Source organism: Eupeodes corollae, chromosome 3 (assembly GCF_945859685.1).
Source record: "Eupeodes corollae chromosome 3, idEupCoro1.1, whole genome shotgun sequence".
Taxonomy (NCBI): Eukaryota; Metazoa; Arthropoda; class Insecta; order Diptera; family Syrphidae; genus Eupeodes; species Eupeodes corollae.
In genome coordinates this window covers 113,405,269-113,432,282 of record NC_079149.1, presented here as the reverse complement: position 1 = coordinate 113,432,282, position 27,014 = coordinate 113,405,269, and the positions used below count along the sequence as shown (strand labels likewise).

The following is a 27,014-nucleotide window of genomic DNA, read 5'->3' as shown; positions in this document are numbered from 1 at the left end:
ATCAATTTACTCAAAAAAGCACCGCTAGCGCTCTGTGCACCTTCAAAAAAATGAAGTATAAAAAAACATGGCGTTCAATTAATTTTATGAAAACTGAAGACAGCATATTTATTCATAAAATTTAGCATAAAAAACAACAAAATTACTTAAAAATTGATCAAATATTAAATTAACAAAACATGTGCTAATGATTTTTGTTAAAAGTTAATAGTTTATCGAAGAGCATTGATTGAAAAAAAGTTAAAAGCGTGTGTGGTGCAGATTTTTCTGCCACAAACAATCTCATCAAAATGTCAACATTACATTTGCCGCGTTAAACAAAAAAAATAATAAAACTATAAAATCACCCACTACACTTTTTTTTATTAGTTTTAAGTTAAGAAACCTTTTACTAAAAATAGAGTTCCCTTTGTTTGGTTCCAATAAACTGCGTAACTTCATTAATCAAGAGCGTTATCGTTGTGAACTAAAAGACTCCCGCACCTAACTGGGAACGCAAGACCAAAAGTGTTGTCGCTTTAGAAGGATATCTTTTTTTTTTTTTAAATAAAAACATGTCCAATATGAAGCAAGATTTCGATGCGGATCAGTTTGAGTCGCGACTGGAACATCTGAAAGACACACAGGATGGAATACAACAAATGTCCTCGTGGTGTCTTCAACAACGAGCCCATCACAAAAAAGTTGTTGCAAGCTGGTTGAATGTTTTCAAGAAAGGTACCTATTTGTATATGATGTCCCTGAGTGGCTAGTGAGATTTTAGTACAGGAAAGAATTGTAATTTTAAAAATGTGATATTGTTATTTTTTAGTGCGAGTTGAACATCGACTAGTTCTGTTTTATCTGGCGAACGATGTGATTCAATATAGTAAAAGGAAGCGGTATGAGTTTGTTGAAAGTTGGGCGACAGCTTTGCAAAGAGCAACAACTATGGTCAGGTAAGAAAAAAAGAGATAATATTAATATTTTTTGTTTTCTTGTGATGTTTCTTTTGCTGGGGAGATTAACAATGAATGATTTTAATTAAAGTGAAGTGGATACCTTAATTATCAAAACCACTAAACTTATTAGGAGCAAATTTTACAGGATACACTGAAACCGTCATTTTAACTCTCTTAAAGGCTAAGTTCCACCAATATGATGATAATTTGGCACCGTTGAAACATATGTAATTCCAGCCCACAATCAAGTTTGTTATAGAAGTCAAAGCCTACTGATATTCTAGACATGAGTCAAGTCTTTTACTCACATGTTACTTTAAGAGCTCTTTAATTTATTTGCTTTAACTAAAACCTCTGTTAAAGAATATTATTTAAGTCTATAAATAAATAAATAAATTGGGTGGCGCAACAGTGCGTTTGAGAAATAGGGCCTAGTGACTGACAACTCTCAACCATTCCAGTACTGTTGTCAGTAATGGAAGGGATCTACAATTTTAAGCCGATTCCGAACGGCAAATTTGAGAAAGCACTTTTCATGACAAGACCTCTCCCATGACAGTCCAACGCACTAACTAAGTCTTTAAGATAAAATTTGCAGTTATTCCCTTTAAAATATACATCAAAAATGAAAGCCCTAACATGAAAGTAAACAGTGGAGTTAACTCGTTAGCGAAAACATCTACATAAGCAAATAAAAAAATGTTGAACTTAAAGATTTCAATGCCTGTGAAAAATTAAGCTAATTAAAAGTGTTTTTAAAGACTGAAAATAAGGTTCGGATGTAAAAACTGTTTTTGTTGGACATAAAACAAAAAGTCAACACTATTTTTTAAACGTTTCCGAAAGTTCTGTTTATAAGACTTAAGTTTTTGTAATAACATCCTGTCTACCTAAACATCTTGCATGTACATAACATGAATGTTTTAATAATCAAGAAAGGTTATTAAGTTCTTATATGTAAGAATAAATCTAACACCAAATAAACATTAATATGATATTAGCTGTTATTAAAAGCTTGCCTAGTTAGTCTTAAGAAAATCAATTTACTCGTCTTTAAATCTAGTATGTATTAACTTTCAAACTGTGCCTTACATGATTTTTTGGTGTTCCAAATATTGTTTGTTAATAAAGTATTATACAAATTCGTGTCTGCTTTATAAGATATATTCAGGAAAGAGTTAAAAAAGCTACAGTAGCTCTTTGCAAAAGAGGAAGCACTTGGGGTTTTCAACCTCGCAAACCTATTGGCTATACACATCAGTCATCCGACCAATACTTAGGTACAGGGTTGCAATATAGTGGACTGCACTGGAGAAAGTCACATACTACGACTAACTCAGCAGAGTCCAACGCACTGCATGTCTCTGCATAAGAGGGGCATTGACTACCATATCCTCAGCAGCGCTAGACACTCTCCTCCATCTGACACCGCTTGACATATTCAGCAAACAAGTGGCAGCGAACAAAGCTATAAGACTCAACGTCTCATCTCAATGGGCCAACAACAATGTGGGGCACTCCATCATTTTGAACCTCTTTGGTTCTATACCAAAGTACAGCGAACAAAGCTATAAGACTCAACGTCTCATCTCAATGGGCCAACAACAATGTGGGGCACTCCATCATTTTGAACCTCTTTGGTTCTATACCAAAGTACATAGACTACACTATTCCAAAACCCCAATTTGGAAAACACTTCCAGGTATCCATTCCATCCAGAGATGAATGGGAAGACAAAAAACTCCTGGATGACAAAAGCATCTATTTTTATACAGATGGATCTAAGACAACTGAGGAAGTTGGTAGTGGTGTGTACTCAGAAAAGCTTAATCTAGGCATCTCATTTCGCCTCCCTAATCATTGTAGCGTCTTCCAATCGGAAATTTTAGCGCTCAAAGAGGTTCTCTCCTGGCTAAGAGAAAACGTGATATTAACTTCTGATATCCGCATCTTCTCTGATAGTCAGGCTGCTATTAAATCTCTTTACGGTGTCTCAACCAAATCTTAAACGGCCCTTGATTGTCGATCGTCTTTTATGGAGATGGCGCAGCAATTTAACATCCACCTATGTTGGGTGCCGGGCCACAGAGACATCGCGGGAAATTGTAGAGCCGATGAACTCGCTAAAAATGGAACTGTCATGCCTATTTCACCTGAAAGAGAGAAGATAGGTATACCGAGAGCTACATGTAAATTTCTAAAAGAAACAGCGATAGCTAACTTTAGGTGGCACAATTTACCAACATGCGCTGCGCAGCCACAAAACTCATATGGCCTTCACTGGACATAAAGCGCTCTAAAGACTTCTTATCTCAAAGCAGACTTCATATTAGCTCCCTAATGGTGTCCTTACGGGACTCTGTCTTATATGCATACACGCAATACGACTTGGTGTAGCTGTTGACTTCTGCCGGAGCTGTATGGACCTTCTCTGCACTTGTCCTGCTCTTTCACTAAGACGCAAACTTCATCTGGGATACTACTCTTTTGATAATCCCAATGAACTAAAAAGGATATAAAATATCTTCCTCGCTTTATAAAAAGCTCAAAATGGTTCGACTAGTAAGAAGTAATTCTCTAGATTCATGTGGTATTACAATGGGCCTTTTCTTTTGGCTTAAGTGTGTGGATTCTGAATCCGCAGCCACTTTAACCTAACCTAACCTAAGATATGAACCGATAGGGCTTTAAGAATATGATAAATGATGATCCTTTAAAAAAGAAGTAAAACGAAAATTCATGAAGAAAGAGCTTTTCTTGTTGTAAAATTCATATTTGGTTGTGTAAATAGTTAAAAATTTAGCTATGCCTTTTTTAAACACGAAATGGTATTTTAACCGTGAGCCTCTTTGTGGTGACTATTTACCAGTTGTCCTGTTTAGTTTGTCTTTCCATCGAGGCTTCCTTTTAAAGTAAAGTATTACTAACCTGTTGGCTTTAACAGATAGTCAACACCTGTCATAAAATATTATGTGACTCAATTTTTATAGATGGCCAATTTAAGATTCAAATATGTTATGCGACTTTAAATTTAGAGAAATTTAAAAGATATAAAAACTATTGTAATTTAAGTTTCTTGGCTCTTATTTCAATATGTAAAATGTATGCTAACAAAGGTAAGTGGAGACTTATGGTCATATCTAAATTTAGTTTATTTACGCTATTATTGGGGGGAAAAATTGAATTTTCTAAACTTAATCAAACTAAGATGTCTGTAGACGTGTATTATATATTTACATTTTTATTTTATTATTTTTTTACAGAGATGATAAAGTTCGAAATAAAATATTTCGTATATTTAAAATATGGGAACAAAGAGGTATTTACAGCGAGGAATATCTAAGTGACTTAAGTGGCCTCCTCAGTATGAATATCTCGAAAAAGTCCCAGTCAACCAATAACGCAGAAGTAGCTCCCGATGAATTTCAAGTATGCTATTATCATTTTATTAATTACCATTTTGTAACGCGTATAAAACAAAAACTATATCTTTTTTTAGAGCTCTGCATTGATCTCAAATATACGAGAATGTGTTGAATTGTCAACGGCTACTGACAAAAGTTTCAAAAACTTGCCCAAGGCACCTAATTGTGATATTGAAAACATCAAAATGGTTCTTAAAGGTAAACAAAAATATTTGTATTGTAAAATTGTCATAGGTCATAATGTTTATATATTATGGGCATCATCAGAGTTTCACTTCAAGAAATGCATTGATACAAAGCTTTTACATCAATAACTTGTTGAACTTGCATTTCTCTGGTCTTGTCCTTAGGATAAATTTTAATTTGTACTTTTTAATTGTTTGTTATTTTAGATAAGAGTCATTCGGATGATGTTGAGAGAGAGCTTGAAAGGTATACAATGAGCATAGAGAAGCAGAGAAAACATTTGGCGGCTGAAATTAAAAGCCGAAAAGCTGTCTTAGCGAATTTAGAGACAGCGATAACATTCTATGCAAGTCAAAGGGGAGAAGTCAAAGTCGTAGTCAGTGTAAGTTTACATTTCTTCTTATAAAGATTTCTTTTTTTTCAACATGACTATACCTATTCATAGGCATATAAGAATTTTGGAAGTAGAATAAAACTAGTAAAAAAGAAACTCGATGAGATCACACCTAATTTACCTAGTCCAATTCCATCACCGGATATTAATGCTCCTTCACCGGAACCAGATTCAGATATTAATTTGCCAGATGAACAGAGTCCGTCAATGGTGTGTTTTTATCTATATTATAAAATTGACTTCATTATTAAGTATTTATGTTTTGATAGAATATTTTCAAAAGTGCTTTTAATGGATATACAAGTTATTTGGACGGCAAACTACCATTTGATATAAATGATTTCAAACGAGGTGATAGTCCAAAGGGTAGCAGTAATTTATCAGCAAGTAAGTTCTATTGTTCTTTAAGTTGAGTCCTTTGAGTTGTAAACTTTTGTTCTTTCCTTATTTATAGGCCAACCTATAGAAGTTATTGCAAGTAGATCCGATTCAGATGTCCTAAATGATAGTTTCAGTGGTCCAGGGTTTTATAAACCCGAACCAATTGGTCCGATGAACTCAATTAATCCATATTCTGCGAGCACAATAACATTACCCGTGCCAACAGGCCAACCAGAATATTCTTCTTTAGCAAGGCCAACTACGTCCAATTATACATCTCCATCGCTAACCTATGGTGGTATAAGTGGAGGACATACGTCAAATCGTTACAATCCAATGGTGCCTAATTACGCCAGCGATTCGAGTTATATTTCAAATTCATCAAGCAATAGCTATGACGCAAGTATGCCATTAATGCCACCACCGATGCCTCCATCTCTTGGTGGAGGAAATGGTTCCCAGAGTGATGAATTCAATTCAACATGGGACTTGGATATGTCATGGACATCACTCGATACATCTAATCAATTTAATCATTGTATTGATACGCCGATCTCACCGGGACATTTTGACCAAGAAAGCATCCTGGATGATAGTGTGACAGAATATGATGAGCTGGAAAATGACATAATGCCTATGCAAGATGTTGATCATCGTCAATTGCATCTAACACTTCCGGTTGCGCCTCCTCTACTACCGATCTTAGGTCCAAGTAATAAGAGTGCAATTTTTTTGTATCTCGAGAACCAAATACTAACCTTTATATTTTTTTTAAATAGATAAAACGCGTCCTCTAGATATCGATCACAGAAATCTTATTTCACTGACAGGATCTCCGAGGTCTAGGGAAAATGAAGACAAATATAAGAGGACAAATAAGACTTGGGTGGCACCATCCAAAGACAAGGTAAAAGTTATTAAAGTTTTTGTTTTATATTTTAGTTTATATTTAATATTTATTTTAAAGGACTTCCGGGCACCAATGCCTATAAACCCGCCCGCTAAACCACCCCAGGAAAAACAGTCACAGCCCACGCTAAAAGATACCGACTATCGAACGTTGGTCGATCAACCCAAGACTGAGAGCTCAGCTCTTCCAGCTCAAACCCCAGCACCAGCACCACCAGTTCCGCCTCTTCAACCTCCACCAATGCTAACAGGCTTATTAAACTTTCCTCAAGTTCTTATGGTAAATTAATTTATAATATAAATAGTTATCAAATATTAAAATTATTATTGTTCTTTGTTTGTGTTATTACTCAAGGCTCCAGGTACTGGAGAAAACGAAGAAGCTCCGTCTGAAAAACAAACCACAGGTAATAATTTTTAGCATTCAATTTTATAAGATCTTATTTTTAATTCAAATATAAAGTTTCAGAGAAAACAAGTGACGAACCGGGTTATGATCCCAGTGATATGGTTGAAAGTATCGATATGGATATGTCCGATGAAGATCTGGAAGATATTTTAAGAGGTTTGATTTAGTTTTTCCCTTTTTTGAGATTTTATTTTCTTTTTTTTTAATGTTATCATTTGCAACTTTTACACAATTTTAATATTTTTAAAGAGGATTTAAACTTGTATAAATTAGTTAAGAAGTTCCTTATTAAGATTTTTTTTAAATTTTAAAATGTAGCTTAGTTAAGTTTGATTTATCTAAAAAGTAAACAAAGTCTTACTTATTAAGGTGACGCTACAGTCCGGGGTGGACCTGAGCCTCAACCAACATGCGTCTCCAGCCAGCTCGGTCCCTAGCTAGCTGTCTGCTCATATGTCTTGTCTAAGAGCTCGAAGAATATGTCTTTGGTGTCTTCATCTTTCTCCTCTGTTGGGGCATGCGCGCATATTAGACTTACTTTGGCGAATTTAGCCTTGATGCGGATTGTCGTGATTCGCTCGCTCACACTGTTGAAACTCGAGACTTTTTGCCTGAGTCTAGTTCCAACAACAAATCCACACCCAAATAGACGCTGTCTTTGTTCTCGGTAGCAATTGCCGTAGTAAACATCGCATCAGTCTTTTAGTTTGCACTTCTTAAATGGCGGTTATATCTGCCTTGCAGAAGGTTAGAGCTTCTGCTAATTGTTCGGCTGCACGTAGTCTGTTAAGGGACCTGGGTTGTCAACAAAGAATCCGTCCATATTCATGGCTTGTTGGTGCTTAGCAACTAAATGTATTTTTTACGTGGCCAGGAAGTCACCCCGACGGCACAAGCCTCAACCTGGAGGGCCAAATCCTTAGTATAACTCCGAGGACGGGGAGCCGGATAAACCTCTCCTTATAGGCCTGGGCTCCGAATAAGTCGTAGAAACTCTATAAGGTGTTCATTAAGTAGTTCAACCTCACTGGAACTGTAGACGCCACCGTTGATTCCATCTCGAGATTTCGTCCGCTGCCGTCTGGATAAGGAGAGGTGCCTTAGTGGAAACACTTCTCCTCCTTTCTCGTTTGCTGCCCCTAACAACTTTCCACTAGGGTTAGAACCCAATCTCCAGTTGAGGAACTAGGCACCCGATATTCACAGCGGGGAGGTTAGAGTAGGAGTTGATAGACAGAGGTGGGTTTTGAGAAAAAACCTGTGGACGCTTGTGTCCTCTTGAATGCACATGTTTACCATTTGAACAACAAAGTCTACAAATAAGTATTAAGTATGGGAATGACAATTAATTTAAAGATCAAATGTTAACCTTTTCGACTCTCAAACTATTGCACAAAGCCACTGTGTATAATAAGCTCATTCAATTCTGATCTTGACAACATTGACCAATGGAGAATCATAACCGAATCATAGAGTTTAGTAATTCAAAAACTAAATACTGTCCACGGTCGCTAAGCTTTAATACCTTACTTGCCTCTTACTCCAAAGTCACTAAGCATGTGTGGCTCTTGAATCAAGATTGTCAGTGATCATATATTTGCTGCTAAAATCTTAGATTTTCTCCGTCTATGCAATTAGCGTGTTAAACACCTTTTAGCAGACAGATCTGTAATCTATAATTATAAAAATGAGATAGATGTTTCAATCTCATGGATTTTATAGGATTTTTTTTAATGGCATGCGACCGCTATCCTAAAGAAGCTTTTGCATCTCTTCCATATCGCCCTAGTTTCATGTCTGTTATTATGCTGCCCCTTTTTTTATAAAAAGAAATATTTTAAAATAAATTAGAAATTTTTATTATTTTATTTTTAATTTATAGCTTTTATTTTTGACCCTCCCTAAAATTTGTCACATTTAGTACGTTATACATATAATAAAATAATTTTAATTTTATCAGAAGTAGCATCGGAAGATAGGCAAAAGGCGCTGCAACAAAAAGAACTGCAACAAGAACAAGAAAATGAGGCGAACAATAAAAGAATGCAAGAGCAACATCAAGAACAAGATCAAAATAGTCAAGAGCAGCTAAGTTCAGAGGAATATGATGCACTATCAAATAACGATGATTATACTCCTGAAGAACCAACTGACGATAGTGAAAAAACAAGCCCAGAAGTGAAACCCGTTAAACCGTTTTCTTATCGAGATAATCTAATACCGGTTGCCAATAATAGACCACCATTATTAGACACACCTCCTCCTGCCAACAACAATCAAATTTGGGATAATCAGCAACCGACACATGTGAATCCATTCGCACAGTCATTCGACGACCAAACACCCTCCGACAATGGCATGCATAACATAATGCGACCGCCAATGAATCCCTGGAAGCAGCAAACTCGATTGCCTTTTCACATCCAACAACAGCAAGACAATTTTGGATTTCATCAATCTGCTGAATTTCATCAGCCTGGAGACTTTCAACAGCAGCCTGCGGACTTTCAACAACCTGGGGACTTTCAACATCGGCAACAATTTCAGAGGTTTCCACGTGGTGGTCCATTTCAACAATCGCCTAGGAATTTCAGTCCTCACCAAGCGCAAAATCATTTTCGTGGCTCACCCAGACCGATCCGTGGCAATCCTTTTTTTAAACCTCGTGGTCGTGGCGGTGGTGGCGGAGTTGGAGGCTCTCCAGGTGGCGGGCCAGCTGGACGCGGTAACATGTTTCGTGGTAAATTTCGAGGCAATGTTTGGCACTAAACGATTCTCAATTATTCACATTACACTATTCGTTTAGAAGAAATTAGTTATTAAGTGTTTCACATCTTAAACTGACGAACACCAAAATAGATCGCAAAATGTTGTAACGGTTTAAACTTAGAATTTATATTCTTAAACATTTATATTGATCTATTTTTCAAAAAAGAAAAAAGAAACAAACAAATATTAAAATGTAATTATTTCTGGTTTTTAAATAGCTAACGTTGAATAACTGTAACGTTAAAAAATATAGAATTGTTTTGCTTTTAATATCTTATAACTGAACAATTTATTAAACAAAGAAAAGAAAACTTAAAAAAAAAAAACAGAAATGAAAATGTAAGCACTTAAATGAAATAAAAATAATTCTTGCTTTCAAATAATTATTTATTAGTTGTAAAAAATAAAACAAAACATAACTGTGCAAAAATTGCTTATTAAATTTTGTTTAAAATCATTAATATTTATCCTCATTATTATTGTGTATACCTTCTTTAAAATGAAGCATTTTGAAATACAAAATCATCAATGTACCCTATATACACAGTTATTGTGGCAAAAACAAAAAACTTTGATTAAATTAATCGTTTGTAATAAAGCATTAAACTTTGAGAAGCAGTTATATATACTTCGAGTGAAGGGTTTTTTCCCCCCAAAAAAAAAGTTGTTTTCTACTTTTAAATTACTTTGCAGAAAACAAATACTACGCGAACAGTTTTGCTTTCAAAGAATTTAAAACTTTCTTTTGTTTTAGAACAAAATCAAAATCAAATTATTCGTAAAAAAATAAATAAAACAAAAATAATTTCATATGATTTTATTGTATTGCAAGTAGAGTATTTGTTTTGAATTTAACTAATAAAACTATATTTTATTATTTTAGTTTTTCTTAGGAAATATTAACATAGTATATGTATGTAGATCGAACAAGGTACTAAAAATTTAAAGCTCTGATTGCTAAAACGTTATCAAATCTTCAACAGTGAATTTTCTAAACATAAAATGGTGTTGCCAGGAAGATACACCTTTTTCAATGTATAAACAAACAAAAGCATACTATAAGATATTTAATAAATAGAAAAGAGCATTGGCTCTTATTTCTAAAACAAAATAAAGAATGAGTTAAATGGAACGAAAAAGAAAACAAAATTAGGAAAACATTAAATCAGTTTTGAATATGTGTTAACAATGTGTTTTACTGTTATACGCACTCATCAAATTTACTTTTTCAATTCGATTTTTTTATTTCTAAGAACAAATATTTTAATACATAAATAAGGTTTTAGGTCTGACGAATTACACTCCAAAAAAATTGATATCCTATGATATTACCAGTATATGAGATGATAGTCCTGGGGCCCTACTCTGTAATGCGTTTCGAAGCCAATCCGATTCGAACTTTTTCTATTTATTGAACAGATTTGTTTTGTCTCGAAGTATTTCTTATGAGATTTGTCAAAGCAAAAATTCAAAACAGATTACAAAGACGAGGAAAAAATTGAAATTAAAATGCTCTCATCATTATCACTTGAGAATTATCGTAATGAGTTTTTTACACTTCAATACTTTGCAATTGCCACATTTCTCTTTTTAATTCAAGCTTAGGAAGTTTAAGCTGTTTTTTTTCATATCCAATTCCCTTTTTTTGTGTTGAAATTTGTCTTTTGCCATGATATACTTTTTTTTTTTAAGGCATACAAATTCCAACATGATTTCAAATTGCTTTCGTTTGGTTTGAATTTCAAATCGTTACCTCTCTTGGTGTAGAAACAAAATTTTCGTTTTCGAACGCTAATGACATTCGGAAACGCATAAGCAGGTACGAAAAATCCGAATGCGGATTTTTCATTCCGTAATTATTAAATTTTTTATCCGCATTCGAAAGACTTCAATATATTCGTTTTCGAAACGCATTACAGAGTAGGGCCCCTGGTCTTGAAAAAATTGATCATTAATCTTTTTTAAAACAAATACTTCGTGTTCAACAATAGTCAACAAGGCACATTCATCAACTAACAATAAATATTTTAAGTGCAACAGCAGCGCTTCAATGTAAAATTTAAAAAAGCAGGTTTAAAGAAAAACAACATACTATATATTTATAGATATTTTTTTAGCTCTTCCCCTCTTAAAGACTTTCATTGAATTAATTTACTGAAAAATCTTACATTCCGTAAAATTCTGTACGACTGTAATATGGTAATTCTTCTTGCAAATGTTTCAAAATTGTGGTGGCGCGATAACTCGTGGAGAACCAGGATCTAGTAGTCATTTACATACGACTCGTAACCATACCTGCCCTGCCAGTAATGTCAGGATTGAAGGGAACCTACAGTTTCATGCCATATTCAAACGGCTTTTATCATAAGCTCCTCTTATGACATGCATGTTTCTTGGAGGATTTGTCAATTCCTCCCCGGAGGTAGTGCTCGTGATTTAATTCCTAATTCTGAATAAAATTTAATTGTAGGTACACTTCTTTACGACGAATCTTAATAAAAATGAATCTAACTTAGGGTAAGTATTGCTATAATTTGTTTTTATTTTCTTTCGAGGGAAGGTTTAAGTAAACCAGGCATTGATTTTCGTATTGAATTAATTTACTGGCTAGTTTGATTGAATTTTTGTAACACTTAAGAGAGGGTTGATTAGAGTCTTACACAAGCTATTTCCTTTTTTCCTGTTAAAATTCGTCAAATAAAATCGTTTTTATAAAATTTAATTATTCAACAGATTGTTGGATTATTCTGTCCTGATGCCTGTGGTGTGATAGTGACTAGAACTGTTATGCTGAAAGTCTAGGTTAAATCCTAATTAGTGTCATATAAAAGTACTTATCACGGTTGCCTACATCTTGCGAGGAGTTATTTGACAAATCTAACATAACCTTTCTAAATGGTCAAAAGATTGTTTTTCATGATACAGGAATAATTGTTCTCAACGAGTTGCTTTTATATTTTGAAACCTTTTAATTTTATTCGGCTTTTTTAAGATTGAAAAAAAAAATTATCAATTTCCGCATTAAACAGAATATTGATAACATTTTTTAAATAGTCGAACTCCAGTCTTCAAGGGGGAGGGGGTTAAGCTATTTTTGCTCAATTCAAATATATTTTTTTTTGACAAACTATACCCCTGAGCGTATTATCCACCGGTAACCTTTTAAAACTAATACAAAATTTAAAAAACAATTTAAAGAATTATTTTTAGTATGGAAAGTATACTTCAAACGGATGTTTATTATTCAAGAAATATTAAGAAATTAAATGCCAAAGAGGCTTAAGAAGTTTAATTTTGTTTTAAATCAAGGTGTTGAATCTTAGATGCCAAGAGGAAATGCATGCAACGTCATTTTTATTTATTACGAGAAATAAAGCTACGGTTAATGCAAACGAACAATTTTTCTTATGTAAGGTTAAAAGAGGCTCAGAAAAACTCAGTTATTTCAGGTTAAATACAATTTGATTATTTTTTATTAAATTTCGGCCACTACTGATTTAATCAAAAAGGAAAACGCATTCGAGGATAATTAAATGGATGTTTTCCATTTAATTTTCTTTCAAATATGAACATAAGAGGTTCTTTGAAAAGTATGTATGCTGATACGTTTTTTGTTAAGTTTTGTTTGAACAAACTTTTTCAAGATCAGTTTTTCCTAAAATGTATATTATTTTTGAAATAAGTAAAAATATATAGTTTAACATATAGTGCATTTGCATTTGATTTATCAAAAAATCAGACTTTTTGTTCCACGTTCCTGACATATATAGGTATTTCAAAACATCTTTGTTCTTTTAGTCTATAAGCAATATAACGACATCAGCTAAAATAAGACCTATGTCAATAAGTCCCCAGGATAAATCCTTAGAGTAAAGCGGAATGCACAAAACTAGTTTAGGTTGGTTGTTATTTTCTTCTTTTTGTTAATTTTTAGACCCCTAGATAGCATCATTGGATTGTAAGTTTTAAGTCTCTTGCAACACAAGCTTCTCATGACATAAAGTTTTAGCTTAAAATTTGTATTTTATTTAATGTTAAAAAAATTATCAAAAAAGCAACTTTTAGCAGTTTTTCCTTTCCGCTATTTTGATTTTGAATAACAACAAAATTGTTGTTTAAAAATTTTTAATCCTAATTTTAATTGTAGTTAAATTATGTTGTGTAAAATAAAATAATCAAGATTTTGTAAATAAATTGTAAATATTAATAAATTAAGCTTTTTATAAACAAAAAAAAATGTTAAACTTAATTTTAATTACTAAAATACGAATTTAAGGCAATGAAAATGTTTTTATTTATTTTAGACAATATTTTGTAAAGTTTTAGTTAAACTAAAATAAAAGTGATGTTATAATTAAAATATTTAAAATAAATATGTAAATTTAGTGAAATAGTTTGAGTTTTTTTATAATAAAGAAAAAAAATAAAATAAAATGCAAACAAATTAAAATGTGTGTACTTGTTTTTTTTTTTTTTTCAGTTGGTGTAAATATTTTGAAAATGACTTCCGCAAATTTGTACACACTCCTGCTTCTGTTAAAATTAGTTCAGTGGATAAAATTGCTTAACTAGGAAAACAAAATAATCCCTCGAAATATATGTAATTCTGAAAAAATGACGCCGGACTTAGCTTTCGTTACTTAAGTTTATTTGATGAACAATTAAATGACATTTTAAAACAGAGTTCATTCATATCCATTCATGAAAAAGTGTAGTAACTGTCATGAGAGAGTGGTTCTCAAGACATTCTTCTGGATGCAACATAAAGTTGTAGGTTCCTTTGCTTCTTTATAATATTTAACATTTTCAAGTATTCAAAAATTTGCAGTGTCAAAAAAGTAAGTAAACCTAATGCTGCACCTTCGTTCCTTTTTAAACACGATTTTAAGACTAACTCAACATAAATTACAATCACGAAGCTAAAAAAAATAAAATTAATTAGGTGGCGCAACAGTCCGTTGAGAACTATGGCCTAATGACTTGCAGCTCTCAACCATTTCTGTGTGCGAGTAATGTGTCAGGAAGCTATAAGGTATAATTTTTTTACCAAACGAACCGTAATTAGTAACGATGAACATTTGGGATTATAGGTACTTCTTCTATATACATAAAAATAACATACCTCAACCACTTTCTCCCAATTATTTAAATAGATATCATAAATGTATAAATTACCATCAGCCAGGCCACCAAATGTGTAAATAAGAAGTTCTCCGAATGTTTGTTATTTATTTATGTTGGTCATTAGGCGATCACGTATTGAAAATGTTTGAACAATGCGCAAGAAACCAAAAGAAAGATAAGTTAAATTAGAAGAGCTTCCATTTCTTTCGCCTTTCGAATTAAAAACCATTCAGACCAAAAATACTTGTTTTGTATTATATGAATAATAATTTTTATTATTTAATCATGATGTAATACGTACATTATTCTTTTTATATAAAGATATTTCTTTTTCACTTTTTTTGCATAACTTAATTTAAATGTATACATATTATCATATATTTTTGTTTTTTATTATTTTTCAATTTCAAATAATCAAAAAATTGATTTTCATTTTTAAGGAGAATATTACCAATATATATATTTATTACTACTCAGCTGTTTGAGTTTTTTTTTCTTTTTTAATTATAATTGAAAACAAATTGTGTGTTCCTAAGTTTTGTTTTTACAAAAGAAAGCTCTCAGATGTGATTTTTAGTTCTGTGTTTTTGTTTTTCTTTTTTTTTTATATGTTAGTATTCATTATTTCGCAGTTATTTAATATTTAACTATACAAATATTTTTTTATTATTTTTGTCTTTATTTTTAAAAAATCCCAACCAAGATTTCAATAATTCTTAAATTTATTAAATTTTTGTTTGTATCATCATGATTTAACAATTTGTTTTGTAATTTCTTTTTTTTTTATTTTTGTTTTTGATTTTTTATTTATTTAATTTTTGTTTAATGGGAAAAAATAGAGAATAAAATATCTTATTTATTAAAAAATAATTAAAACATAATTTTATGAATATAAAAAAAGAGCTGGCATTTTAATATTTGCGATTATTTCGTAAATGCCATAAATACAGCCCATAGAATTTCATTTGCGTTTGGTTTAGCTGCTTCAGCTTCAAAATCCAAATCAAGAAGTTCTCTCACTCGTTTCATTGCCACTTCATAATCATCGTCATTTAGAGGACCAAATGCGTTTTCTAGCACATCACTAGCATGGGCTAAAAATATCAGCGCCAACATGCGTTTGTCCATTCGTTGCGGGTCATTAATCCATTTTGAAAGCACAGCATCTTGTATCTATACAAGAAAATAAAAAATATTTATTGACGAATTTGTTTTTAGAAAATTTTAAAACTAACCTTTTTAACTAATCGACATTTAATAACGTTATCGCTAAGTGGATGTGTTGTCATATCGAATAAGAGAAAATTTTGTTTCTCTGTGGTAAGGACACCTTTTTCAACTAAATTTTTAGCGAGTCTTTCGCGGACATTTTTAAGTTGGTATCTTAGTTTAAGTGGATTCCATGTTTCACCTAATATTAAAATAAAGTTTTAGATTATTGGCTTAGCTTAGTTATGAAGTTAAAAAGTAGATAAACAATTTATTTTTATTTACCACTTAAATATTCAATCCAACTTTGAACAGTCTCTGGTGGATCTGTTTCCTTGATGTGCTTTAAAGCTTCGTCAAGGAGAACATCACCTGTTTGTGTATCCGACTTAAGTATCAGTTTCCTTAAAGGTAGAACAAAAATATTTTAGATTTATTCTTAATAATGCACAAATTTTATATTTCTTTACCTTGAACACAATCCTCTACGGCGCATGCCAGCTTTTTCCATCATCACACGTCCACGGAGTCCTAATTCAATTAAGATGCATCCACGAAGGCCACTAGATATGCAGTCATTCCAAAATGATGTGTAACCCTAAGATATATAAATATTTGTTTAATAACACATCGCAAATATGTTCCACAGCTATTATGATGCTAAAAAAACCTGGGAATATCATTTTTATGCTCATGATCTTTATTTCTACCTTGACTTTAAATTAATGTATTTACATAACAATATCACCAATTAATCGATTGAGTTATTTAAAATTTATTTTACAAAAAAGAACACTCAGTTAGACAAATTAATACAAACACGGTAATAAAGTGCCTTTCATAAGTAAAACCTCACCTGAAAAAACATAAATTGGGATTGGAAAACCGTAAGTGACTTTCTATCAATCTACACTAAAATCTCGTTATTCGAAATGGCATACTCAAATTAATGTTTTTTATAAGGTTATTTTCAGTGATGAAAAAAAAGTTTAATTTTGATGGACCAGATGGTTTTTGCGGATATTGGCACGATTTGAGGAACGAAAAAAAGTTGTTTTCCAAGAGGAACTTTGGTGGTGGCACCTGTATGGTTTGGGGAGCCTTCTGCGAGCGTGGTAAGGTTGCACTTGTCTTCACCTCTATTAGAATGAACAGTTCTGACTACACTTCGGTATTTGAGGAGCATTTGGTACCTTATTTAAGAAGATTTCGTCGAGTTAAGCATGTGTTCGAGTAAGACCATGCCCCAAATCATTTAAGTCGTCAAAGTTTGGATTGGTTCGGATCGAACAACAATAAATTGATGGAGTGGCCGTCACGTTCTCCAGATTGCAACCCTATCGAAATCTTTGATCTTTGGGGAATCTTTGATCTTTGGGGAATTTGAACCCGCAGAATTCAATTGTGTAAGAATGGAACTCTCTAGAAGACTCCATATTAAAAAATCTAGTGAATAGTATGCCAAACAGAACTTTTAGCTTGGTGGAAAATGGGGCAGCAAAATTACAATTACTGTTTTGATAAAAATGAACTTAAAACAACAAAAAACTAAATGCTGTTATATTTTTGCAATGCATCAAAGTCTGTTTTTAATTTTTAAACACCAGGAGAGGAAATAACGGTACTTTATTTTCCACTCAAATTACTTGATCAATGATACAACTCAATAAAAAAATAGTAAGAAATCACTTCTCTTGCAGGTTTTCTATAAAACACATTTTTCAGGTGCGGTTAAACTTATGCAAGGCACTGTAGTAGTATTGTGAAGACTAAGACAATACTTAGATACAAATAATACATTTTATTCAATAGGCGGTTTGCGGTTTTATGAGTACATCATCGCTTCATAGAATCAACCAAACCCTATTATCATTCCAATGGGATTTTTTACCATAATACTTTGGTTGGGTTGGTGGCGCAACTGTCCATTGTGAACTATAGCCTAGTGACTTACAACTCACAGCCATTCCTGTGTGCGAGTAATGTTGTCAGGGATGGAAGGGACCCATAATTTTAAGTCAAATCCGAACAGCTAATATAAAAAAACACTTTTAAGAAATTAGAAAGCACATAACAAGTAATACTCTTGGAGAATTTGTCAATTCCACGCAACAGGCAGTACCCGTGAAAAAAAACTTTAGTCCTTAGCTGATTATTATCGAGATTGCAATTTTCATCACTTTTTTTCGATATAAGAATACAAGTTTTTTATTGGTGACCTGTTCATAAAAGAAATTTTGTTGAACCAAAACTACTATTAAGTTTTTTTCTTGTGTTCATTGGGGGTTATCTCTAATATAATTTTCCGTCGGAATGTTTCTCTCTTCCAAGCTTTTCCTTTGCATCTTGGATGATTTCGTATCTTCGTATCGAACGCAAAAGACTAAAGTGAACGGATAGATTCTAATCTAAGCTAATCTAAAATGAACAACATTTTATCGGAGGAAATATTATATGATATTGGTGTACAACAGGAGTCCATTCTTGGCACTTTTCTGTTTAACTTTTATATCAATGACATCGGCAGTGTAATACAAAACAGTAAATGTGCTTTATTTGCGGATGATGGGTTATTGTATGTTAGTTGTTAAAATTTAAAAGAAGGTGTCGCTAAAATGCAGTAAGATTAAAGATGCTCTTTTTAAACACGCACAAACAATATAAATTAATAGTTGGAAAAACTAAATAAACAAACATACATTTGTATTTGAGAGAAATTTAGAAAGCAGTTTGAGGAAAAGAATATTTTGAGAGGAAAGAAATTCCCCTGTGGGTTTATGGGATTCCGATTGGAGGATTATTTGTGTCTTCCAAGACAAATCGAAGAATAAACATTTCCGCCGTATTTCGCTGTCGGAAATGTCGGAAACAAAATTGTGAATACACACTGTCATGCCTCGAATCAAATTATATACGTTATTACGTCTATTTACTTTTACAGGCATTTATCGCACGACATTTTGAACATACATCAATATTTGTTTCGGAAGTTTTTCTGAAGAAAGTTGCTACCCAATCGGTAACCTTGATAAAGGTAAATTTCTTGTTAAAAGGCCATTTGATTGGAATATCATCCGCTTTTAATAGTTTTAGGGAACTTTTTATGTTAACATACATAACCATCCCACTATATATTGAAATTATTTTTTCTGAAGTTTCCACACTTTGGCTTCAATTGTTTTTGTTTTTAATATCAGTAAACGTCATGGTAGCCAGTACGCGTTTTCCACACCGCAACATCCACATAGAAACTTGGATTTCTCCAGATCAATCTACCGTCAACCAGATTCACCATATTGCGATCGACGCCAGAAACGCTTCCAGCATCATGGATGTACGAACTTTCCGAGGAGCTAACATCGACTCGGACCACTACCTCGTTGTTGTAGCCAAGGTAGCACTTCGGATTTCCAGACACAAGGCAAAACAGGGAGGTGCTGGGAGAAGTTACAACGGCGAACGGCTACAATCGCCAGAGATCGCAAAATCTTTTTCCGACCGAGTTACAAGTAACCTGTCTCGAAGTTCTCTGCCGCCAACACAATGTACCGAAAACCAGTGGCAACATTGCCAAGATGCAATCAGAGAAGCCGCCTCTGATATGCTGGGTTTCAAACAGCCACCAACAAGGAACCCCTGGTTTGATGAGGAATGTCGGCAGGCAAATGCAGCCAAACAACAGGCATGCAAAGCGGCACTGCATAAAAGGACGAGAGCTGCTCATGAGCTCTATGAGCAGAAGAGACGAGAGGAACGCCGACTTCTCCCTTTCGATGCATACGGGACCGTAGATCACACGAAGAACTTTTCTCTCGAAACGACTCAAGGTGCTTTTTATCCGCTTTTGTCATAGTCCACGCTTCTGCACAGTATAGCAGGAGGGATGATAAGGGTTTTATTTAGTTTATAGCGGAGCCTAGGTAGACGAAGTCCTTGACTACCTCAAAGTTACGTCTGTCGATGGTGACGTTTTGACCAAGTTGACGGTGTTGTAGGCCCTTTCTTGGCTCCCATTAAACCCATTTTGCCGTCTCTGCCTCAATGCTCCCAAAAGCCCCATTGACATCACGCTGTGTTCTTTAATAATTTACTTAAAATACTCGAAATACTCATCAAAAATTATACACAATGGGCCCTACCAATAATCAAATTAAGAGTGTACTTTATAATTTGGAAAAATTACCACATATTGTAACGATGACAAATAATAAACCATAAATGTTAGGTTTAATTTTGTAAATTTTAAACCATAAATGATTGATTGTTAAATTCGACTTTAATATTAAGGCCATAGCAAGTATCTTTTAATAATAGGACTCCATAGCATATATCTATGAAGGTTAATAACACCCAAATTTTAACCCCAACATTAAGTTTGATTATTAGTAAGGCAAATTAGCATAAACTAAGAAAAATTGATATTATATTGATTGTAATAAGACAGAATAAGATTATTCAGGAAGAATTTAGAAAAATACCGTTATTTCATTAAATACTTTTTTAAATGTTCTTATATCAAAAAAGTTGTTGAATGTGTACATTTTAAAAATTATTTAATGGGATCTTTCAATTTATTTGAATGAATGACTTCTGAGATTGGGGTTCATAAATATCATGCTACAAAAATCAGATAAAAATGAACATTTTATGAATTTAATACTTTGAATCGTTGTCTTATATTCCTATAGAACTTTGTCAATTTATTAAAGGAACCGAAAAGTACTTCTTTTGTTATTTTTAATTTACTTAAAAATGAATATCGCATCAGATTGTGTCTTTTACTGGCATCTACCGTAATAAAGAAACCCGCACACATTCGGTTACATCATTTAATATTAACGACAAAGAGTCACGAAACAGGAATTTTAAAAATCAATCATCAAAATTTTACAGAATCTCAATGCCGCAACTCAAAAAGGTCTTGTCTTGGCACACCATCGGTAACAAAGAAGTAAACAATTCATCTAAATGCCAACAAAAACCTGATGTTTTCCCATACACAAAGTAACACCAATCTTTGGCTTATAATGAACAATTATGTATGTCATATGTCTCATTAACAAAACGAAACTAAAAAAAGTAAACATTGATTTTGCCGTCTTCCTTTTAACTTCTTGTTTCTATTTGAAGATTATAAAATTATGGCCAAGTGCATTTATTCACAACAACAATGAGACACTAGATATTTCAAAGAAACCTATGCACATAACATATTTTTAGTTTTGTTTATTGCAGTTAAGTAATATTTTGCTATTTGATGTTTAATAGACATGGAACCGAATGAACAAAATTCCAAGCATCTCTTGCTCAACTAAATATACAAAATTTGCATATAGTTAAAGCTTTAATATTTTTTATCACTTATTATAAAAAGTATACGATAGAAACTGCGATTGGAAAGTAGTACAAATACCTTCAATACACAATGTAGGATAGGACGACCAACAAAAACAGAATCATGTTTCCTGAATGTGCGATAACAAAAATATTAAACAAAAAACAAGAAATAAGATAATAATTTTTGGAGCAGTTTTATCTCAATAAATTAATTAAAAAATAAATGGTAGGCGAATCTAAGAAAATGGATAGAGAATGGAATTTAACATTAACACTTTCCATCGTCATCAATATATCAAGAAAGAATAATATAACAAAAAAAAAAAAAACATCTTTCTCTCAATTATTATATTAGTGCTTCCGGGGAGAACTAAGCCCCGAAAAGTTTTGTTGTTTGTACCTCTTTATCTTTGAGACCCAACAATAAAACTTCCTCCATAAGAGTTAGACGGGTTTCTTTCGAATCGCCATCGTCAATGTTGTCTTCTTGGTCCTTGTTATTGTCCAGCGAGTCCTGATTATCGTCGGTTGTATTTGCATTGCCACCTTCTGCTGATGTATCACGAGCCTTTACTCTTCGCACTAGGCCATCGGTACGATTCATTTTGTTTTTTCGTTCTTTTCTCGTTTACAAATGTTTTCTCTTAACTATTTTGATATTTTCAATTTTTGTATATCGATCAAATATATTTTAGAAATAAATTCATTTATTTATCGGAATTTTTATTTAAAAGTTATGTTCTTATTTTTTGTCTGTTTTTTGACGTTCACGAAAAAAGATGACACCTCACGACTTTAGCAAAACATGGCCGAACAAAGTAAATTAGTGATGCCAATATGATTCTATTGTTTTTTTTTTTGTTTTGCTTCTGCTTATTTTGACATTTATTGTGGTAGAAAAATGGCTACGTGGTGGGTATGTAACGTAAGCAGGTCGGTAATGTAAGATTAACGTAATACTAGTCCGTTTTGGATCCGAAAACGAAATAAACAATTTATGAATTACTTTTTTTTTGTAATTTGTTGATACAAAATAACAAAATTTCTGATATCTGAATTCTTAGATGTACTGATTGCCAAACTATTAAGAGGATTTTAGTTGAATTGTAGTGACATTTAGTTTCGCTTTAACTCAATTTTCAGATAAAAAGCTCAATTTTCGAGGCCGCAGCACGAATTTCCTTCTGATTTTCTTACAGTTAGGTAAGGGTCTCAATAGAACATGTTTAAAACACCTTTAGGTCATAGAAAAAAATATATTCTTTTTCGAGCTTAGCTCTACTTTTTTTGTAATTCATTTTTTGAGCCTAAAACAAGTCTTTTTAAATTGATAACACGGCGTACTAACCTGCAACTCCCCTGCTTGGGATCATTATAGGATTGGGGTGGGTGCGAGTTCGAGTATATGCAAAGTACCTTCGGCATTTTAGCACTAAAATCTAAGAAATAAACAAGAAAAAAAAAGAAAGTATGTCACCACTGAACGAAGCACAGGGAAGAAATGTCAAAATCAAGCATTTTTACGTGTTTTGTTTAGAACAAATTAAACTTTGAAAATTTATTTAAAATAGAAATAAATGTTTCCTGCTATAGTTATTATTTATTTGCACATATCTATAAAATAAAAAAAACGCGATTCGAAATTCGTGCTGCGGTAATGGAAAGTTGAGCCGTTTACTCTGACATCTATGCTCTGTTTTGTTTTTGTTTCAGTGATGTAAAGATTTTGTGTTTTTTAGTATTTAAATGGAAAAGAAACTTTGCATGTACCCAACCTCATACCTACCCTTAATCCTATAGTGTGTCCAAGCTGGGGGCACTTCGATTTTTTTAAATCAATTACCGCTTTTAAGTAGATTTTCATATAAGTTTTTATTTGTTAGGATTTTTCTAAGAAATTTAATATCGTCAATACAAACATTTTGTATGAAAAGAAATTATTTTGTAATCAACATCTTTCTTTGTTTTTAAAATGCTGAAGCCGAAAATCAATTTTTACTAATTTTTCAAATTTTTTTTATGAAAGTGTTTATTTTGTGTAAAAATGTCTTACTTAATTGGATTTTTCTAAGAATTTTCCAAGAATTAAAAATGCTTTATCATGTTTTGTTCGTTAAATATTTGAGCTGTCATTAATATACAAAAGGACCGTCAGTTGAATTTTTAAAATTTATATAAGTTATGAATGACATCTGATGTCTAAATAAAAATTAATTTAAGTTGACAGAATTAATGGTTTTTAAGCTATTTTGAAACAGCCCGCAAATTTTTAACTTTTTGCAAAACGGATATTCTTATGAATTTTTTTTAACACTTGATGTTATTATTTTTCTAAACAAAACTAAAAAATTATTTGATATTTATATAATTTTTGTTTTTGAGATTGCTAACAGGAACTCTTCTAGTCATTTAACTTTCGTTATCAACTCTTATTGACAGTTTTGACAGACAATTTCTAGCTTGCACTGCGTTTTAATTAAACATCAATAAAACAAATATTTAGATAATAGAATAATTTCAACATTAATTTTTAATTGTACTTAATTTTTATTTTTAACAAATATTTAATACTGAGTTTGATCGCTAAACAGAAAAATGTTAAATAAAAAAAAAACTGTATTGTTTCATATTAAAACTGGAATAACTGTAATTTAATTTCAAAGAATATTATTATAATTTTCTTGGAACTAAAAGAATTGTCAATTTTCATAATGAGTCGATTGTATTTTCATGAAATTTGCTGTGCATGTCAACCTATAAGAGCAAAAATGAAAACAAAAATGAAAGACATATTTTCAATAAATAACTATCAATTACTCTTACCGATATAGTTGTATTAAAATTTGAATAATCAACAACATATTGATCGGTTCGAGGATCATAACTAATAACGTTTACAAATTGTTGTCCCCAAAATACTTCTTTTGATAAATATGAGGTACATTCTTCTGTCATCTGACCAGTGGCTGGTGAACTTCCAACAATCGATATAAATATTTCGAATGAGCCTAAATTAAAATCTCTTGCAGTTTTGAAATTATAGAATGGACTGTTTTTGTCAATCACATGGCAAATTGTTTCGGGCCACATTATCATAGAATTTCCGTTACTTTCAATTTTCAACTCTGAATGGGTTTTAATCAATTCACCTTCCAAGGTACTGAAATAATAATATAAAACTATTTCTATACACACAACAAATCAAACATACACTCTGTCTTTAAGGACATATGCTCGAATTTTGGTGCCAATAATTTGCTGCTTTCTGGGGTCACATATCCTGAAAATAAGACACAATTTTTCATCACGATAGCATACCTAAAAGAGAGTAATCAATATATTATAAAAAGTTTTTTTGAAAACAAAATTAGTTATTTCTTACAACAGCCTTATTACTAAATCTCATTTTAGCAAGCTTTTTTATGGGTCTCGCGGTCTTAGCATAGATAATACTGACCATTGCCCCTTCTATTCCAACAGATACGATTATTTGCAAAATAAAGAGAAACAAGCTTTCTGGACATTCTTCACTCGGATATCGTTCTCCAAATCCAACTGTTGTCTGTGTTTCAATACTATGTAGCAACATTCCAACAAATGTAGATGCACCTTGAACGCAAGGTTCTTTGCCCTCTCCCAAACGTTCCTTAGTTATTTCATCGAACAACAAATCACCATGAGCATATGCTATCATATACCAAAGCACGGCAAAAACAAACCAACTTGTAAAAAAGCTTCCCACAAAAAGGCTTAACGTATATTTCCATTCCATTTCGATCTAAAATAAATTTTTTTTTACATAAAAAGAAAAGTGACATAAGAAGACCAATGTATCGTGTTGAAACATTCAATTTTCAAATAATTGATCAAATATTTATTAATTCAAAAGATTTCTTATATTTTTTATAAGGTCACTTTGATCCTAATGCCTATAAAATCTTTAGTAATATGAAGCAATATAAAAATTGAGTACAATGACAGGTGTACTGGTGGCGCTGGTGAAGTTGCCACAATCTCAACCTTACCAGCGCAAATTCGTTAATAGCTACTTAGGTGTCGCTTCGGTCATTTCTTTCCATGACAATACTATAGATTTTATTTACAATGTTTTGACTTATGAACTTACCAATGTTGTAACAAAATCTTTCCAATACCGCCATGTTCTATCGGGAATTCTTAAGAAAGCTACATTTTCGCTTCCATTTTGTTCCACTACTCGACATGTCCGCTTACTGTGTTTGATGTAATCTATACTAAAAACTTACCGTTATTCTTTCAAAAAATCAGCATATTTAAATGGAATTTGAAGCTGTGAGTGCAAAAGTGTTCGAATCTGGTTTTAAATATCATACTATAAACTATATTAGCGATTTTAAAGGTTTACGAACTAAAACTAAAATAGTATATTTGTATATTTTGTAGTTGATTTTGTGAAAAATTTAGTCAAAAACGCACTTCAGCACTGACATCTTCAATATAACAACTTTTAACCATTTCTTTTTACATCAATGTTGAGATCTATAGTGCTTCCAAGCCAACAATCACTGAAAATAATTTAAAAAAAGTTTACTTTCACTATTGCTATATGTTGCGAATCTTAAAATTTGTCGATTTAATATGCTACTAATTTGGAATTAAAGTTCTTTTTGACAAAATTGGTAAAATTTAATACGTTTACATCAGTAAAACATAAATCATTTTATTTGAGCGTAGGGAACGTGTCACTTTGAATGTTGTTTAATAACTTGTAAAGTACAATAACTAGATATTGATATTGTTTGGGTCACATTTTGCTTGGGTCAAATTATTTTGTATCATGACTCGTGCAAGGTTTTTATTTATTAAATGTAATAGACTTGATTTATGTGTACTGTACATAATAATTTAACATATCTAGACATTTTTGTGGCACTTATTTTAAATCGTTATCTGAAAATGGTAAAAAATATACACATAGTTAAACTGAATCATGAATGGACCACACTTTGGACAGCTGTCACTTTTTAATCTGTCATCTATTTCAAATTTCACAAGTAAGAACTAAGCAAACCGAATGTTTATCTTATTATGAATAAACATTCCTATTTTGCAATGTGTAGCATTGTTATCATTGTCAAAGCTAAGTGCAAGTAAACTTAAACTTAAACTTCAGTATACCGGATACCGATGGCGATATTACATCTGAATGCATCTCACAAAAGACCAATTTGTTCACAGCGGGTCATCGACAATAAATGATTTTGAATGTCTGTCGATTTTATTAATAAGCCCCATTTACCCAGAGCTTGTAAAGTCATAATAACTATATAATGTAAATCATAACATGTACAAACAATACATGACTTAGGATGATCCTAGTAGCTCAAAGGTTAAAACTACTCTCATTTATTTGCGGAATGAATAGATATTTCACACTTTTTTTGATATTTAGTTTTTTCCTTTGGAGGATTCATAACTTTCACTAAAGAGGAAGTCCAAGTGACACACAAATTATATTCACATTTCCTTTACCATATCACTAATTAAATTTTTAAAGCTACAAAACACTCTAGAAGTTCAATTATCCTTTCTTTTAAATTTAATTAACTTACGCCTTCAGTTTATTAACTTGTCCCATGAAAGTTTCTGAATCCTGGCTATTATATTGGTCATCATCATCATCAGCATAAAGTATTTCTTTTTCGTCAGACCTCTTAAGAGTTCCTGGTTCACAATAGCGTGGTTTAACTGGCATCGAAGTAGATCTACGTAATTCTTCTTTTGCCATCATATCTTCGCTCATTTTTTGTTTTAAAATGTATCTACTATACTAATTATAATATCGTTTGAAATTTCAATTATTAAATTACTAAACCTCCACACTTGGGGTCAAACTTATCGCAACTAAATCTCTAATTGAGAAATCCAGCTAAACCAACGTTCCAGACTTA

General features: G+C 32.2%; 3 protein-coding genes across 4 annotated transcripts; 1 reads left to right on the top strand and 2 right to left on the bottom strand.

Annotated features, from left to right (window-relative positions):
* The first annotated feature begins 66 nt into the window (after positions 1-66).
* Positions 67-11,501, top strand: LOC129949186 (uncharacterized). Of its 2 annotated transcripts, none has more exons than XM_056060470.1 (13): positions 67-717; positions 812-938; positions 4,205-4,370; positions 4,441-4,564; positions 4,759-4,934; positions 4,998-5,156; positions 5,216-5,333; positions 5,401-6,039; positions 6,107-6,234; positions 6,295-6,516; positions 6,592-6,643; positions 6,706-6,801; positions 8,606-11,501. In XM_056060470.1, the coding sequence occupies exons 1-13, from the start codon at positions 555-557 to the stop codon at positions 9,412-9,414; spliced, it is 2,979 nt and encodes a 992-aa protein (XP_055916445.1). In that variant the 5' UTR covers positions 67-554; the 3' UTR covers positions 9,415-11,501. The 2 variants fall into 2 exon arrangements, with proteins under 2 accessions (XP_055916445.1, XP_055916444.1); XM_056060469.1 differs by having other exon boundaries at positions 6,700-6,801.
* A 3,415-nt stretch (positions 11,502-14,916) lies between these two features.
* On the bottom strand, positions 14,917-21,904 carry LOC129949187 (Golgi phosphoprotein 3 homolog sauron). Its single transcript, XM_056060471.1, has 5 exons — positions 21,485-21,904; positions 16,218-16,345; positions 16,033-16,151; positions 15,774-15,949; positions 14,917-15,711 (listed from the first exon to the last, which is right to left on the bottom strand). Exons 1-5 carry the CDS (start codon positions 21,686-21,688, stop codon positions 15,463-15,465), a joined length of 876 nt encoding a protein of 291 aa, XP_055916446.1. The 5' UTR covers positions 21,689-21,904; the 3' UTR covers positions 14,917-15,462.
* Positions 21,905-23,582: 1,678 nt separating this feature from the next.
* Positions 23,583-27,009, bottom strand: LOC129950258 (ATP-sensitive inward rectifier potassium channel 10-like). The gene is made up of 7 exons (XM_056062136.1): positions 26,676-27,009; positions 25,576-25,628; positions 25,211-25,332; positions 24,467-24,862; positions 24,296-24,402; positions 23,908-24,244; positions 23,583-23,838 (listed from the first exon to the last, which is right to left on the bottom strand). Exons 1-7 carry the CDS (start codon positions 26,864-26,866, stop codon positions 23,791-23,793), a joined length of 1,254 nt encoding a protein of 417 aa, XP_055918111.1. The 5' UTR covers positions 26,867-27,009; the 3' UTR covers positions 23,583-23,790.
* Between the last annotated feature and the right edge of the window lie 5 nt (positions 27,010-27,014).